A 12,810-nucleotide genomic window follows, 5' to 3' on the forward strand; every position below is an offset into this window, starting at 1 on the left:
TGTTCTAGTACTTCGGAAAGTACCCTAATATAAAACAACTCTTAATGTCATTAATGTCCCTCATGCGCGACAAGGCGTTGATTGGATCTTGGGCACAGTTCACAGAGAACCTTGTTGGAGCTCTCGATCCACACCGACCCAAAGTGGTTCACAGGCAGTAAAATGATGTCGTCCTGACTCTCAGTTTTCATTTTCACAACTAAGAAGTTTTAAAAAATCCATCTTCCGCATTAACTTTAATATAGATAATGTGAATGGCCCTACTGACCTTTCCATGGTGTACCTCACCTCTCACCATGTCAGCTGGGATTGGCTCCAGCCCCCCTACTGCAACCCATAAAGGTTTAGTGCTATAGATAATGGTGGGTAGTTATTATTGATGAATAAATGTGTAAGCAGCTGTTAGATGTGGAACTAGGTAGTTTAGTCCAGCAAAGGTCTGTCATTCAAGTTTGAATAAACCTTCTGCTGCATTTGTATTTTGGGGTATTATTCTCTTATCTTTGCTTTTATTTGTAAATGATTTGCTGTTTGTAGCATGTGGTGAACAATTACTGTTCTTTCTTCTGAGAACAGAGCAGGTATTTAAAGATATGTTCCTTTCCTGGCTTTACTTATTGGATAGAAGGTACACGATGTTACACATTGCAAATTGAAAATGTCGAGCGTAATTTAACTGAAACGTTTGATGAGTCTAGAGGGGAAATGCCTCTTTGGTGGAGCAGCTACAGTGTGTTGGAGGATTTGTCTCATTCATATTTGAAATATGTAACAATGTCCAATGTCCAAATTATGACGCACTGAGTTTATTTTCCCTGACATGGCAAATTATGGCTGAAATATTCTTGTGTAAAGTTGATCAATAACTGAAATGGTTCTTTAGTTTTGATTCTAACTTCATCTGAAGCCTGGAAAAGAAAACCAGATGGATTACTTAATGAGCATGTATTCCGATTTGTCCAGCACTACATACGACATGAAGACAGCAATGAAGCAGCTGTAGAAATATATGCTCCACCAAGTTTTGAGGATTGGTTGATTTTCTCATTGTCTCTTACAAAACACAAAAAAAGTGTCAAAACATAACAGTATTTTTTTCCTAATTAGTGGTGGTCAACAACTTCAAAGAAATTCCTTCTAAAAGTTATACAACACATTAAGCAATAGATATTTGTTATACTAACTAACCTGCAGATCTATTAATGGCAGAGATAAGACTTTAAAAACCACACAGAGTTGTTTGTTTTTGACAGATGGCGTTTATTCTCACCAGGCATCTGACATTAGAATCGCTAGAGTCCGCCGCTTGGGATTGGCAACTGAAACTCCAGAGGGGGAAGGCCCAAAATGTGGAACAAGGACAGCATAACAAAACAAAGAAGAAAAAAAGTTACAGTAACCTTTAGCGACTAAACCAAACCTGCCACCTCACTGGAGGAAAAGCTCCGTCCAAAGTGTAACTCTCGCCTCTCGCGGGAGACTGTGTTCAGATCGGTGGTCCCACAAAACTAACATTCAGTCAGATTCTTCTCAAAACACATTGTTTACATACATCAGATATGTAGTTTGAATAATGTCTACAGCTGCTGTTTCACAGAACATTCAAAAGTGACGGCACACAATCGTGACAGAGACAGATCATGGAGACAGGGAGTGTGTCTCAGAGCGTGGCGATCACACGGGGTTAGGCTCACTACTTGGGCAGAGTCTGAAGGTCTCTCCTCTCAGAGAAACTAAAAGATACTATTACATATATATACATACACATTGCTACGGTACCGAGTGGACCTCACCTGGAGTCCACGACAAGAAGCCCTCTCATAGGGTGAAGGGAGGTGAGCACATGACTTAGCAGCAGGAGACGTAGACTCAGTAGTGTGGGTTCAGTGATTGTTAACAGCAACGTATGAAGAGTGAACATACAACTTTTTACTTACAAAGAAACAGGTGTACAATATCCTGCTCATATTTAGGAAATGTCAAATACTTATCACGTCTGTTTTCACAAGTGCTCAAGATTTTAAAGGAACAGTTCGACATTTTGGGAAATACATTTATTTGCCTGCTCGCAGAGTTTGACGACAAGCTCAATGCCAGTGAATATGAAGCTAGCAGCTAGCATCCAGTCAGCTTAGCTTAGCATAAATAAAATTCTGCCCAAAACCACAGTGTTTTGGAAAAGGAAGTAACTAAGCTCGGAGAATAAAAAGGGACGTAGCCTTCCATTTGACAGAAAGACACATGACCTCACCAGACATACTACGGTAGCGATTTTCTCATCACATACCTCTTAAGCAGGAATTGGCAGGTATACGCAGGTTTTTCCAAACACAGGTAAACCTGCAAAAAAGGCGATTGACTCATCTTCCATTGCCATTTGCCTTTCTGTCTTTTTCCCCGGTGCGTTGCGTTCAACGTCACAAACGCACAGAAAACAAAGGTGCTCTCTCATCTCGGAGGCGAATAAAACCTGTGTCAAATACAGAGTCATTTGGCCAAGGAGTGAATGCTAATTGAATCCATTCCCATTGCAGACAGATAACTCTCAGCAGGCAAGCAAATAATCACATCCCCCATAATGTCAAACTCGAAGCAGGTTTGTGACTGTAAAGTGTGTTCTGTTCACGAGTGCAGTGCAGGACAGCAAAGACAACCAGTTAGGAAGAGACGTTAAGGGGATTCGTTGTTTCCACACAAAGTAAAGACACTTTTGATAGTAGTGGGGGTAAAAAAAGCATGGGGACATTGGTCCTGCTTCAAGTGCAGAGAAACAATCTAAAGACACTGGAGAACTGGGTTGTGAAGACCAGCTACCAACCTGTTAGCTCTGCCACCTTCTTCTCTTCCGCCTGTTTATTTCTACCACAGCACACTGCCACCCTTCCCCTGGGTAGTTGTGTGTCTGTGGTTGTGTGGTTTTCCTGGCACAGCACTGGATTTATGCAGAGCTGTGTTAAACTCTTAAGCATTTTGTGAGTTATTATCATGGCAGAGAACTGTCTACAGTGCAGAAGAGAAAGGACAACGTTCAAACTCCAATACAGTGAAGTAAATGTGATTAGCAGAAGCCTCTGAGAATACAGAGTGTAACAAAACAGCTATTGGCGTTAGTGTTTCCTCTTGGCGCAGTCATAAAGGTTACATAGCAATGAAGGTGTGTTTTAGGGCTGAGCATTGGGATTCAGAGGTAAGGGGTCAAAGTGCAGGGAGGCAGCATCACCGGATGCTGTTGATGTCCTTCCATAGTCAAAGCCAGCAGGTGGCGCTCTGTTCAGATGCTTGCCACCTCGTCCACACTGTCAACCACCTCTGAGGTGCTGTCCAGTCCACCGCTTGCACGCCAGATCTTCACAGTCCGGTCACTGTGACAGAGAGACACAAAGTAATGTCAAAGAAAAGTAAAGGACATCATAAAGCAGGTGCACTCAGATCCAGATCAGGAGGCGAATCCAGGAATCATTGTCTCACATTCTTTAACATTGTGAGATAGGGCGTTTTTTTAACATTTTTGTTGATTTCTCAGATAATAATTCATGGATCTTGAGGAAAACAGTTAGGCACATTTAGGGAACTGATATGATATTTGATTGAATTTAAGGAACTGCTCAAGCTCAAGACTTTTACTGCCCAGATGAAACAAGGTCCTGACTATTTTACACTCAAATTAGCAGGTATATGCAGGTTATTTACAAATCATTGAGTATATAATATGCTTTTCAGTTGTCCAATTTTTGGGAAGAAGGCAGGTCTCAAACTTGGCCTGCCAGTTGTAGATGCATCAGAAAGGGAAAGGCAACAAAGTAGAAAAGACAGACACAAGAAAGCTTGTATTAGTAGTGAGAAACTACTTTAGATGATGATGGAATGATGGAATATAAATGATAACCATTCTTTGTTTAACATCCCATATATTTTTCTGACTGCTTTCAATTCAGATTTAGGAACATGTGACTTATTTTAGAATTATTTTTATTTTTGTCCCAAATCAATTATAGTTGTTGAGCACAAAAAGAGCTTGCAACAAATAATATCTAATATCCATCTTGCAAAACATATTCTTTCTTGTGTGTACTCCAAGTTTCTCACCACATAGAAATTGGTGTCGACGATGTGTCTTCCAGATTTTCACAAGTTTGAAAACATGTTGGACACTTCTCACCTTTAACAGATGGTATCTTGGCTACATAGAAGGGGAGGAGCCACCATCGTTTGATACTCCTAATTTAGTTTTTGAGTTTCCCGCGTGGGTAGCAGTGGTGCTTAGAGTAATCAGAAACAGTACTCAAGTAAAAGTATTGTTACTTTATAATTAAAATGACAAGTAGAAGTAAAAGTACTTGAGTAAGAGTAAAAAAGTATCTCAGAAAAACTACTCATGTAGTGAGTAACTTTATTATTGCGTTCAAACAAGATATTGAGAGGTAATGACAATGTAAAGTGCACATTGATTGTAATTAATAAGGTGACATATTCAAAACTAGGCAAATTCCAAAATACAAGCTGTTAAGCACTGTTTGCTTTTAAACATAGAGAAATAACTTCACTGAATCCTCATAGGATCGGCTTGGATGCAGCCTGCACTGTGTGCACATGCATTCAGTTTCCAAAACAAACTGAAATTTAACTTCAAAATGCAAGATAGGAAGACGTGGACATTTAAAATTATAATAAAATATAATAAATATAAAATAATATTCAAAATAATTCTATGCCATAATAAACGTCTTCCAAACTAGGTCGTAAGATAAAGAGGAGTGGCTCAGATGCAGTCATTCAAAAACAACCTATTCCACTAAATAAAGTAAATCTTTACAATTTAAAATATGTAGCATAAATTAAGGCATTAAATATTCAGTAGACTATCAGTAATAGTCCACTTGTTTCTACAACATCCATCTTTAGAATCGAGGTCTCGCCGGTTCACCGCAGAATAGAAAGTGAAAATGATCTTTCACCACAGTTTGAACACACAACAAACAAATATTTGCTACACTTCCTGTACACCTTTCAAAGTAAAAGCACTCCAGGGTTTCTGCTGTTTTAACAAGGTTTTGTTTGAACAAGATGTTTAGTTTTATCGCAGTACTGGAAGATGCAGGTTTTACAGCGTAGTTTCCTGGCAATTAGTTGCTTATATAGCTGTACTTTTATTCAAGGTAATACAGTGATCATACCAGAAACCTCACATTGCAGCTCTGATGCAGACACACAGCACAACACGCTGCCTGTTTGAACAGCAGAAAAACGTGACACGCAGCAGATCCACTGGAGCAGCTGTTACGCTAATGCAGCCAGTGTGGCCCACTGTCGGAAAATCGCTGTGTCCACTCAGCTGAATAAATAAATCATGAACATGGAAAAGCAGCGATAAGTGTGTGGAGTAGGAGTAAAAAGTGTTCTGCAAAACAACTACATTTTTCATTGTTAATCCACTTGTGCATTAACAGCCTATGAGTCTGGAAATACATCAGCTGCGACACAGCAAAGATCTGTGAGCTTCAGTTGATGTGTCATCAGATCAGGAAAGATATCCAGAACCGCAGAAGGCAGCTTCACCAAAGTGGTAAAGTGGCAAGTAGAGGGTCTGTGGCTCTGTGGGATCGACCAGATCCAGAATATGTTTTGCATATACTGTATAGGGAAGTTCAGAAAATGTACTTAAAACGTGGAGACATATGAAGGTGTGTGTGTGTGTGTGTGTGTGTGTGTGTGTGTGTGTGTGTGTGTGTGTGTGTGTGTGTGTGAGAAAGACTCACTCTGAGGCAGTGAACAGGTGGCTGCTGTTGGTAGAGATGCCGTTGATGGGGCTTTCGTGACCCTTGAGCTCCCCCAGGGTCCCTAGTGTGTCTGTGTGCCACAGCTTGAGCACCCCACCTCTGCAGCCGCTGAGCAGGGCCGGGGAGCCGGGGACAACGCCCAGTGCACAGACCCAATCCCGATGAGCATTGGGGACTTGCTGATGGAGAGAAAAACATTTTAGGGTTAACACGTGCAATAGAATCTGTGTTTCACATGTGATTTGGTCCATTTATAATAGAATAGCTTTTACAGTAGCATGTCAGTCATTATGAGACATTAGAATTCTTATTTTCAGTAGATTTAAATCACAAAATTTACAAATATACCAGGCTGGAAATATTTGAAAAGAGAAAAAAAAGAACATGAAGGTGCATGACGCAGGTGATGGTAAGTGTTGGCATCCATTGAACCAAGTCACTGTGTGACTAAGTTATGAAGAAATTACAATAAAATGCATTTCCTGATGAGCTACACACAAGACATACATGTATATCTAATGTGGGGGATTACTTTTACGATTCGTTTTATGTCCTCTGCCAAGGAGCTTGTTTTCAGCTGGGTTTCTTAGTTAGCAGGATTATACAAGAACTACTGAACTGGTTTCCATTACATTTTGTGGAGGGGTGATTAAGAATTACCAAATTTTGGAGTGGATCCAGGAATTGTTTCTATGCAGCATTTCCCAGAAAATGTATTCAATCTATGGCAGTAGCAGGAGTGCACATGCACATTGCATGAAGGTTGCTTTCACACGTAACAGATTCTGAGTAACAGGTACACAGAGTAAAAAGTGAAAGATACGTGGGAGAAATTCTATTTCTAAATGAACCCTTTGAATCATCCAGTACCTGCAGCAGGTCTTTGCGGTCCAGGTCCCACTTCTTGATGCCGTTGTCTCGGGAGCCGCTGAAGAGAATGTCCCCCTGCACCACCAGTGACTCGATTCCATCGTAATGTGGCGGTTCAAAGTTGTGTGTAGGGCTGATGCTCCCCAGAGAGCCCTCCGTCACATCGAACAGCTGCAATGGGTAGGACGCCACATGTTAATGGGGGATATACATCCTGAAAATACTTTATCTTATCTACTATATATATATATATATTTTACAGAATATCTTTATTTACTAGTTCCTTTTATTGAACTTGTGAATGGGCTCACAGGGTAAAGACAAAGGAATCACACCTTAATGTAATGATCTTTGGAGCCGGTGATCACCAGGTCTTGGTTACTTCCAGACTGATCCACAGTCAGACACATCACTGGGCCGAGGTGACCACAAAGTTTCCCAGTGGAAGCAAATCTGACAGAGTAAAGAGTTTATCAACAATTTATATCCCAGGAAAGTAGACTTTTACTGAAATAATAATGCACTAGTATTAAAAAGTTACATGTGGGTAAACAAAGTGTTGAATAAAGTTGCATTGTTTAATGTAAGCTTAAACTACAATGCGTTCCTTCAGGTCATATTGATCCAAAGTTACATTAACCGTCCAGACTGCCTGTTATCACTGGTTTGAATTTGCTTAGAGGCAATTCATCAAAACACCAGCTTGCTGCCAATGATGGATGACAGATATGGTTTGGATACCTGACAGGTTTTCATATCGAGTCTTCCAAGAGTGCAGCAAAGAGAAACTCTGCTTCATGTTTCCTCACAGTGTGCGTGTGTGTGTGTGTGTGTGTGTGTGTGTGTGTGTGTGTGTGTGTGTGTGTGTGTGTGTGTGTGTGTGTGTGTGTATTGCTTTTGAAACTGATGAAGAGGAAAGGAAATGAGGATGAAAAGGTGGGGATGATAAACACACGCAGGGTTCATGTAAGTCCAGGTTTATATACACATCACTGCAGATACACACAAATTCATCTAAAATGTTGCTTCCTATTGGCTTATTAGATTTTGACTAAAAAAGTGATCAATTTAAGATTAAATAATTATTATAGTTATTGGAAAAAGTTGGAAAAAACTTAAATGTACACAGGAATTCTCGCAATACTTTAAAAGGCATGCAGCTGCATTTTGGAAGGATTTTTTTGTAAATTGTGACGACATTGTACTTATTGTCTTTGCTGACCTTCTCAGATCCCAGACTCTGACGGAGTTTCCGGCGGCGGTGTACAGAACCGTCCCGTTGGGGTTGAGGGCGATCTGGTTGATCTGGTTCTCTCCTGCTGGGATGGTGACAGTTCGGCTGGTGTTAGACGCGCAGACTTCCCCAACATTAACTTGACCGGACGACCTGAAGACACATGGATACAATTTGTACGAATATGCAACAGATGATCTGGGAAAAACCTTCTCACATTCAATCAGACAGCTTTTCAAGATTGATCTTTTACCTGATGTCCTGATGAAATCGTTAAAAACTGATTTTCAGATGTAGTGTTGACTCTTTCACAGAAAGCTTTGCAGCACACTCATGAACTTATTACATCTAAAATCTTATTCTAGGATTCAAAAATGAACCTTAGGCATTTCAGACTGCAGCGTACAATCCGTTACGACAGTCACACTCACGTCAGCGTACGAATGCACTTGGCCGAGTCGCGGATGTCCCAGACTTTGATGTAGGAAGTCGAGACGGTGAAGACCAAACTGGAGCTGTAGCGGACCGACACCACGTTGTTGGGGTGACCGGCCAGGGACATTATCTCCTGACCTGTCACCAGGTTCCACACCTTACATGTCCGGTCTGCAGGAGGAGACACAGTTCGTCATCTCCAGTGGCATTTGTTACATTATTAGAAATACAGGGAGCTTAAATCTTGCAGCGGACTGTACAACATATTCAACATTATAATAAGAAACAGATGCAGAACATAGAAAGAACGGCTAATTTACCTGTTAAAAGAAGTGGCTGTGTGGACATAAATGAGAGCTAGAGTCCAGCTGAGTGCATTTACCTCAATATATTAAGTTTAACAAGCCTTTCAATTTTTACTGTATGTGCCTGTTCCTTTATTGCATCCCCTCATTTATCCACATATTGTGCATATGACAATCTTAATTAATCCCTGTCAGGATGTATTTGCTCTTATATAAAAGCATGTCAAAGTGTAATAAATGAACAGAGCTGTTACAGGGAGACACGCATCTAATACTGATGATGAGAGACAGACCCATTAGAGTGAAGGAGGGAGGAGAAGGAAGGAGGGAGGGAGGACTGTGTTTAACCTTTGGATCCAGTGAAGAGAAGGTCATCGGTGCAGTCGACACAGAGAACAGCTTTACTGTGTCCCTCCGCCACGTGGACACACTGCAACGTGGCTGACCGGCTACTCTTAGTGGACGGCACCGGGTTAATGACGCCCCTGGAAAATACACACACACACACACACACACACACACACACACACACACACACACACACACACACACACACACACACACACACACACACACACACACACACACACACACACACACACACACACACACACACACCCCAACAGGTGCAACATTTAAAATAAGTTTATCAGGAGAGGTGTAAATCCCATCCACACAACCAGAGTCATGGAGCAGCATGCAGCTTTCATGGCTGATTAGCATGAAGCTGTAAATCAAAAATAGAAAGAGAAAGATGACAATAACAGTCCAAAGAAAAGTAAAGAGACAACTGTGAACAGTCACCAAGCTCAAGAAAATCACCCAAAATACCCCTGACATCTAAATGCTTCTCCAGTATAAATAGATAAACAACACCTGAGGAGACAATGACAGACGATCATTGGAAAGCAGCAGTGTTGCATCCTCAGGGCCCACAAGTTCAATAGCATCACAGGAACCTTGATCGATCACTAATTGGCTGCTCATGTTGACAAACTGGCAGCTGATAGTGTTATTGTACAATGACTGCTCTCTAACAGTTGTATCTATTAGTATCAGTGACGTGGCAGGAGCGCACCACAGATCCACACGTCGATATTCACGAGTTGCCGATGAATGAAGTTCAAAAGGCCTGCAGTGTGAAAAATAAAAGCTCAGCTGCAACGTAAAAAAGACTAACAAACAGAGAGGATCACCGAGGGTTCTGATTCGATAGCAGTAATAAGCTTAACAGGATTACACTTTCTGGGTTTATTGTCATCTATTGATCCCAGATATCCCAGGTTATCCAGTCATTGTTTCTAACCACATTAACTGGTTGTGTCTGGTTGTGTGTGCAAGGACACCACAGTATAGTGAGGGGGCCTGGAAGGCTCTGGTCACCAGACAGTGTGAACCTCAAACCATGTGTGTCTGTGTTTCAGATTCACCTGTGCCCCGGACACCAAAGGTGAAAAGTGAAATCTTACAGGATCTTAGAGGATCTTAGAGGACGAATAAAAAAAAATTGTACTTGGGTGAGTCGGAGCAAGGACATGAAACAGCATGGACAATGTGGCTGGAGCACAGGTGGAGGCATCGATCCATCCTGGAGTGGAAGAGAATATCGTATATAGCTACTAGCTGATTAAAACCCTAACTTCATCCTATTCCCATCAAGTTCAGTAAAAATTCCTCAAGTTAAAGCAAAACTATGCAACTTTTACTGAGCAACAGTGCCCTCTGCAGCCACACGTAGTGATTCATTCTGAAATTAGGAAAGGAAGAATTCGTATATATTTTAAAACTTTCCCCACGGAATATTGGAGATAAACGCTGGTTTCTAATGAGTTTTAATGAGTCTCTAAATCGTTTTAACTGCTCTACAGTTCAGTATTACTCTTACAGTCATTCACACACTTGTAACAGAAGATCAAACCCCGTAGAGCAAGAACAGACATTCAGAGTGAGGAGTGGGAATGAAAGAAGAAACATTCTCTCTATCCCAGGTCAGTGAACCATCAAATTCATTTTTGAAGCTGCTATATTAATCTGTACAAAGTTGCATAGTGTTGCATTAAATTCAAGAAGAGCCTATTTTTTTCTGAGCCTGTAACGTCCTCATAAAAGTACACTGATAATGTAACTTTATTCTGTTAGTACATAATAAAGGGGCATTCCTGTGGTTTAGCCTCTTTTCTACCTATATGGAGCCACTGATTTCAGGTGACACCCAAACAAAAGTTTCTTAACTGTTAAAATCTATTTCACTATATTCAACCTCTTTCCTATAAATGAATGGTCTGAATTCTACAAAATATGCTCTATAAACTGCATCAAACAACATACTGGACTACTGGACAGAGTAAACTACTGGCTGATTGTTTTGTTGCAACATAAATCGGGTAATGATACTGATACAGTGTGAACTTGGTAATTGCAAAATGCTAAGAAAGTTAATAATAATAATAACAACAACAACAACAACAACAATAATAATAATAATAATAATATGGTGCAAAATCTAAATGTGTATGTTCTTCTTCAGATTCACATGTATGCCTCAAAGCTACATTAAGACAAATTAACTGTAACTATGCAAATTGGGCAGCATTTACCAAACTGACAGATTTGGGAGTGGATTGGCCTCACTCATCCTGAGCATCTCTCCCCAGCTCTAATCTCACTCTCTGGCGGTCTAGTGTCAATTCTACTTATCTCGGGTTCTTACTTATCCTGCAGGACACGTTCCGTAAGCCCCAGATACCCTGTCATACTGCTAAACACGAGGACGTGGTTACTGGGACGAGCGGTAGGGGAGAGAGGAAGTGGTGGGCCGCTCCTCAGTTTCCTGATGACTGGGCTGTGAAGGAAGACAGTAGGGCTGCCAATTAAGCTACGGCATAATTAAAATGTGTGCTAAGCTGTTTACACGCTGATGCTGAAAGTGTGGGAGGACTGCATGAAGACAGAAGGGAGGCGCATATGCTGCATTCATGTCATAGGGGAGCGGCAGTAAAGTGTTCACGCGGTCAAACTAATCGGAAGCTGTACACATGACATCACTGTGGTGTCCTGCTCAATGTGGTTCACTGGGTTTGTTAGGTTGGACATTTGAGGCCAATATCATTCTGTCAAACAGAGGTTACTGCCTCACAAACATATTTGACAATAGTTTTGTTAAAAATATCTTATCATATCCCATAGATATAAAAGAGTGGTTTCACTAATATAAAGCCCAATTACAAATAATCTATCAAACAAACCCTCCATTAATGTTGTCAAGCTGCAGCATTTGTTTTGAGCCTATTCATAGTATCAAGAGAAAACAATCTGTACAGAACACAGTGTTTGATGTGAAAATAATAGTAAGACGTATAAATAATACTAGCATGCCGCATTTCGCATCTTGCTGCTTAAATCTACTAATAGCCGAGCTTATGTTAAGAAAAATAAAGCTATTTAGATTCTCATCCATTAAAAATGTGGCATTTAGCCTGAGGGTGGTGGCAGAGTAAATGTCATGTAGTCGCCTAAAGGCATCAATCTGTGGGGTGCTCTGGTAGCATGGTGGTCTAAACACAACAGCAGCTTCATGTCTGGCCAGGGACTCTTTGAATTTGTTGTATCCTTCTGCCGCCATTATTCCTGTCTGTCTCTATTTTCTACTATCAACAAATAACAATATGAGATCCATATTTAAAGTTAAGAAAATGGCATCATTTATTTTTGCCATATGACATGAATGCAGTGATATTCAGGACTCACACTGACCACATGCACTCACAAACTGACCATGCGTCTCTAAAGTTGGCAAACAGCTAATGTGCACACAGCACAGTGGTAAACCTTGTGCACGTCATGCCAACAAAAGTTTTCAATTACAAAGAAATAACATAAATTTATCATCTTTATACAATCATATATTATCTGTGTATGTGTGGAAAGGGTGATTGGACAATTTTTTTTTTTTAAATGTAATTTTGCAAAAGACAAAGCCAGTTTTTTAAAGACACTTCACTCAGCACATTGTCTATCCCTCACAATAATGTTCTCATCAGACGAAGAGAGAGAAAGGACAGTGATTTTCTCAGTTAGTTAAATGATATCAATCATCAGTACCAGCAGCAGACGGATTCATGAGCAAGTTGAACACTGAATTTGAGTCAAAAGTACCAGGAGTGAAAAAAGAACATGACCAATTATTATG

General features: G+C 40.6%; 1 protein-coding gene across 9 annotated transcripts in view; it reads right to left on the reverse strand.

The window, feature by feature from the left end:
• Window positions 1–1,239: 1,239 nt before the first annotated feature.
• Window positions 1,240–12,810, reverse strand: part of kif21a (kinesin family member 21A) — a 59,291-nt gene continuing 47,720 nt past the window's right edge. For 5 of the 9 annotated variants that reach the window (XM_035157984.2, XM_035157983.2, XM_035157982.2 and 2 more), the window contains 7 exons: window positions 8,970–9,106; window positions 8,313–8,487; window positions 7,870–8,034; window positions 6,983–7,100; window positions 6,648–6,818; window positions 5,757–5,956; window positions 1,240–3,362 (listed from right to left, as the gene is read on the reverse strand). In XM_035157984.2, coding sequence (XP_035013875.1) covers window positions 3,272–3,362; window positions 5,757–5,956; window positions 6,648–6,818; window positions 6,983–7,100; window positions 7,870–8,034; window positions 8,313–8,487; window positions 8,970–9,106 — 1,057 coding nt within the window. In that variant the 3' untranslated portion in view covers window positions 1,240–3,271. Of the gene's footprint in view, window positions 3,363–5,756; window positions 5,957–6,647; window positions 6,819–6,982; window positions 7,101–7,869; window positions 8,035–8,312; window positions 8,488–8,969; window positions 9,107–11,331; window positions 11,464–12,810 lie in introns of all 9 variants that reach the window. The other 4 variants (XM_035157980.2, XM_035157979.2, XM_035157986.2 and 1 more) reach the window with 1 other exon arrangement.

Source organism: Hippoglossus stenolepis, chromosome 5 (genome assembly GCF_022539355.2).
Source record: "Hippoglossus stenolepis isolate QCI-W04-F060 chromosome 5, HSTE1.2, whole genome shotgun sequence".
Classification (NCBI taxonomy): Eukaryota; Metazoa; Chordata; class Actinopteri; order Pleuronectiformes; family Pleuronectidae; genus Hippoglossus; species Hippoglossus stenolepis.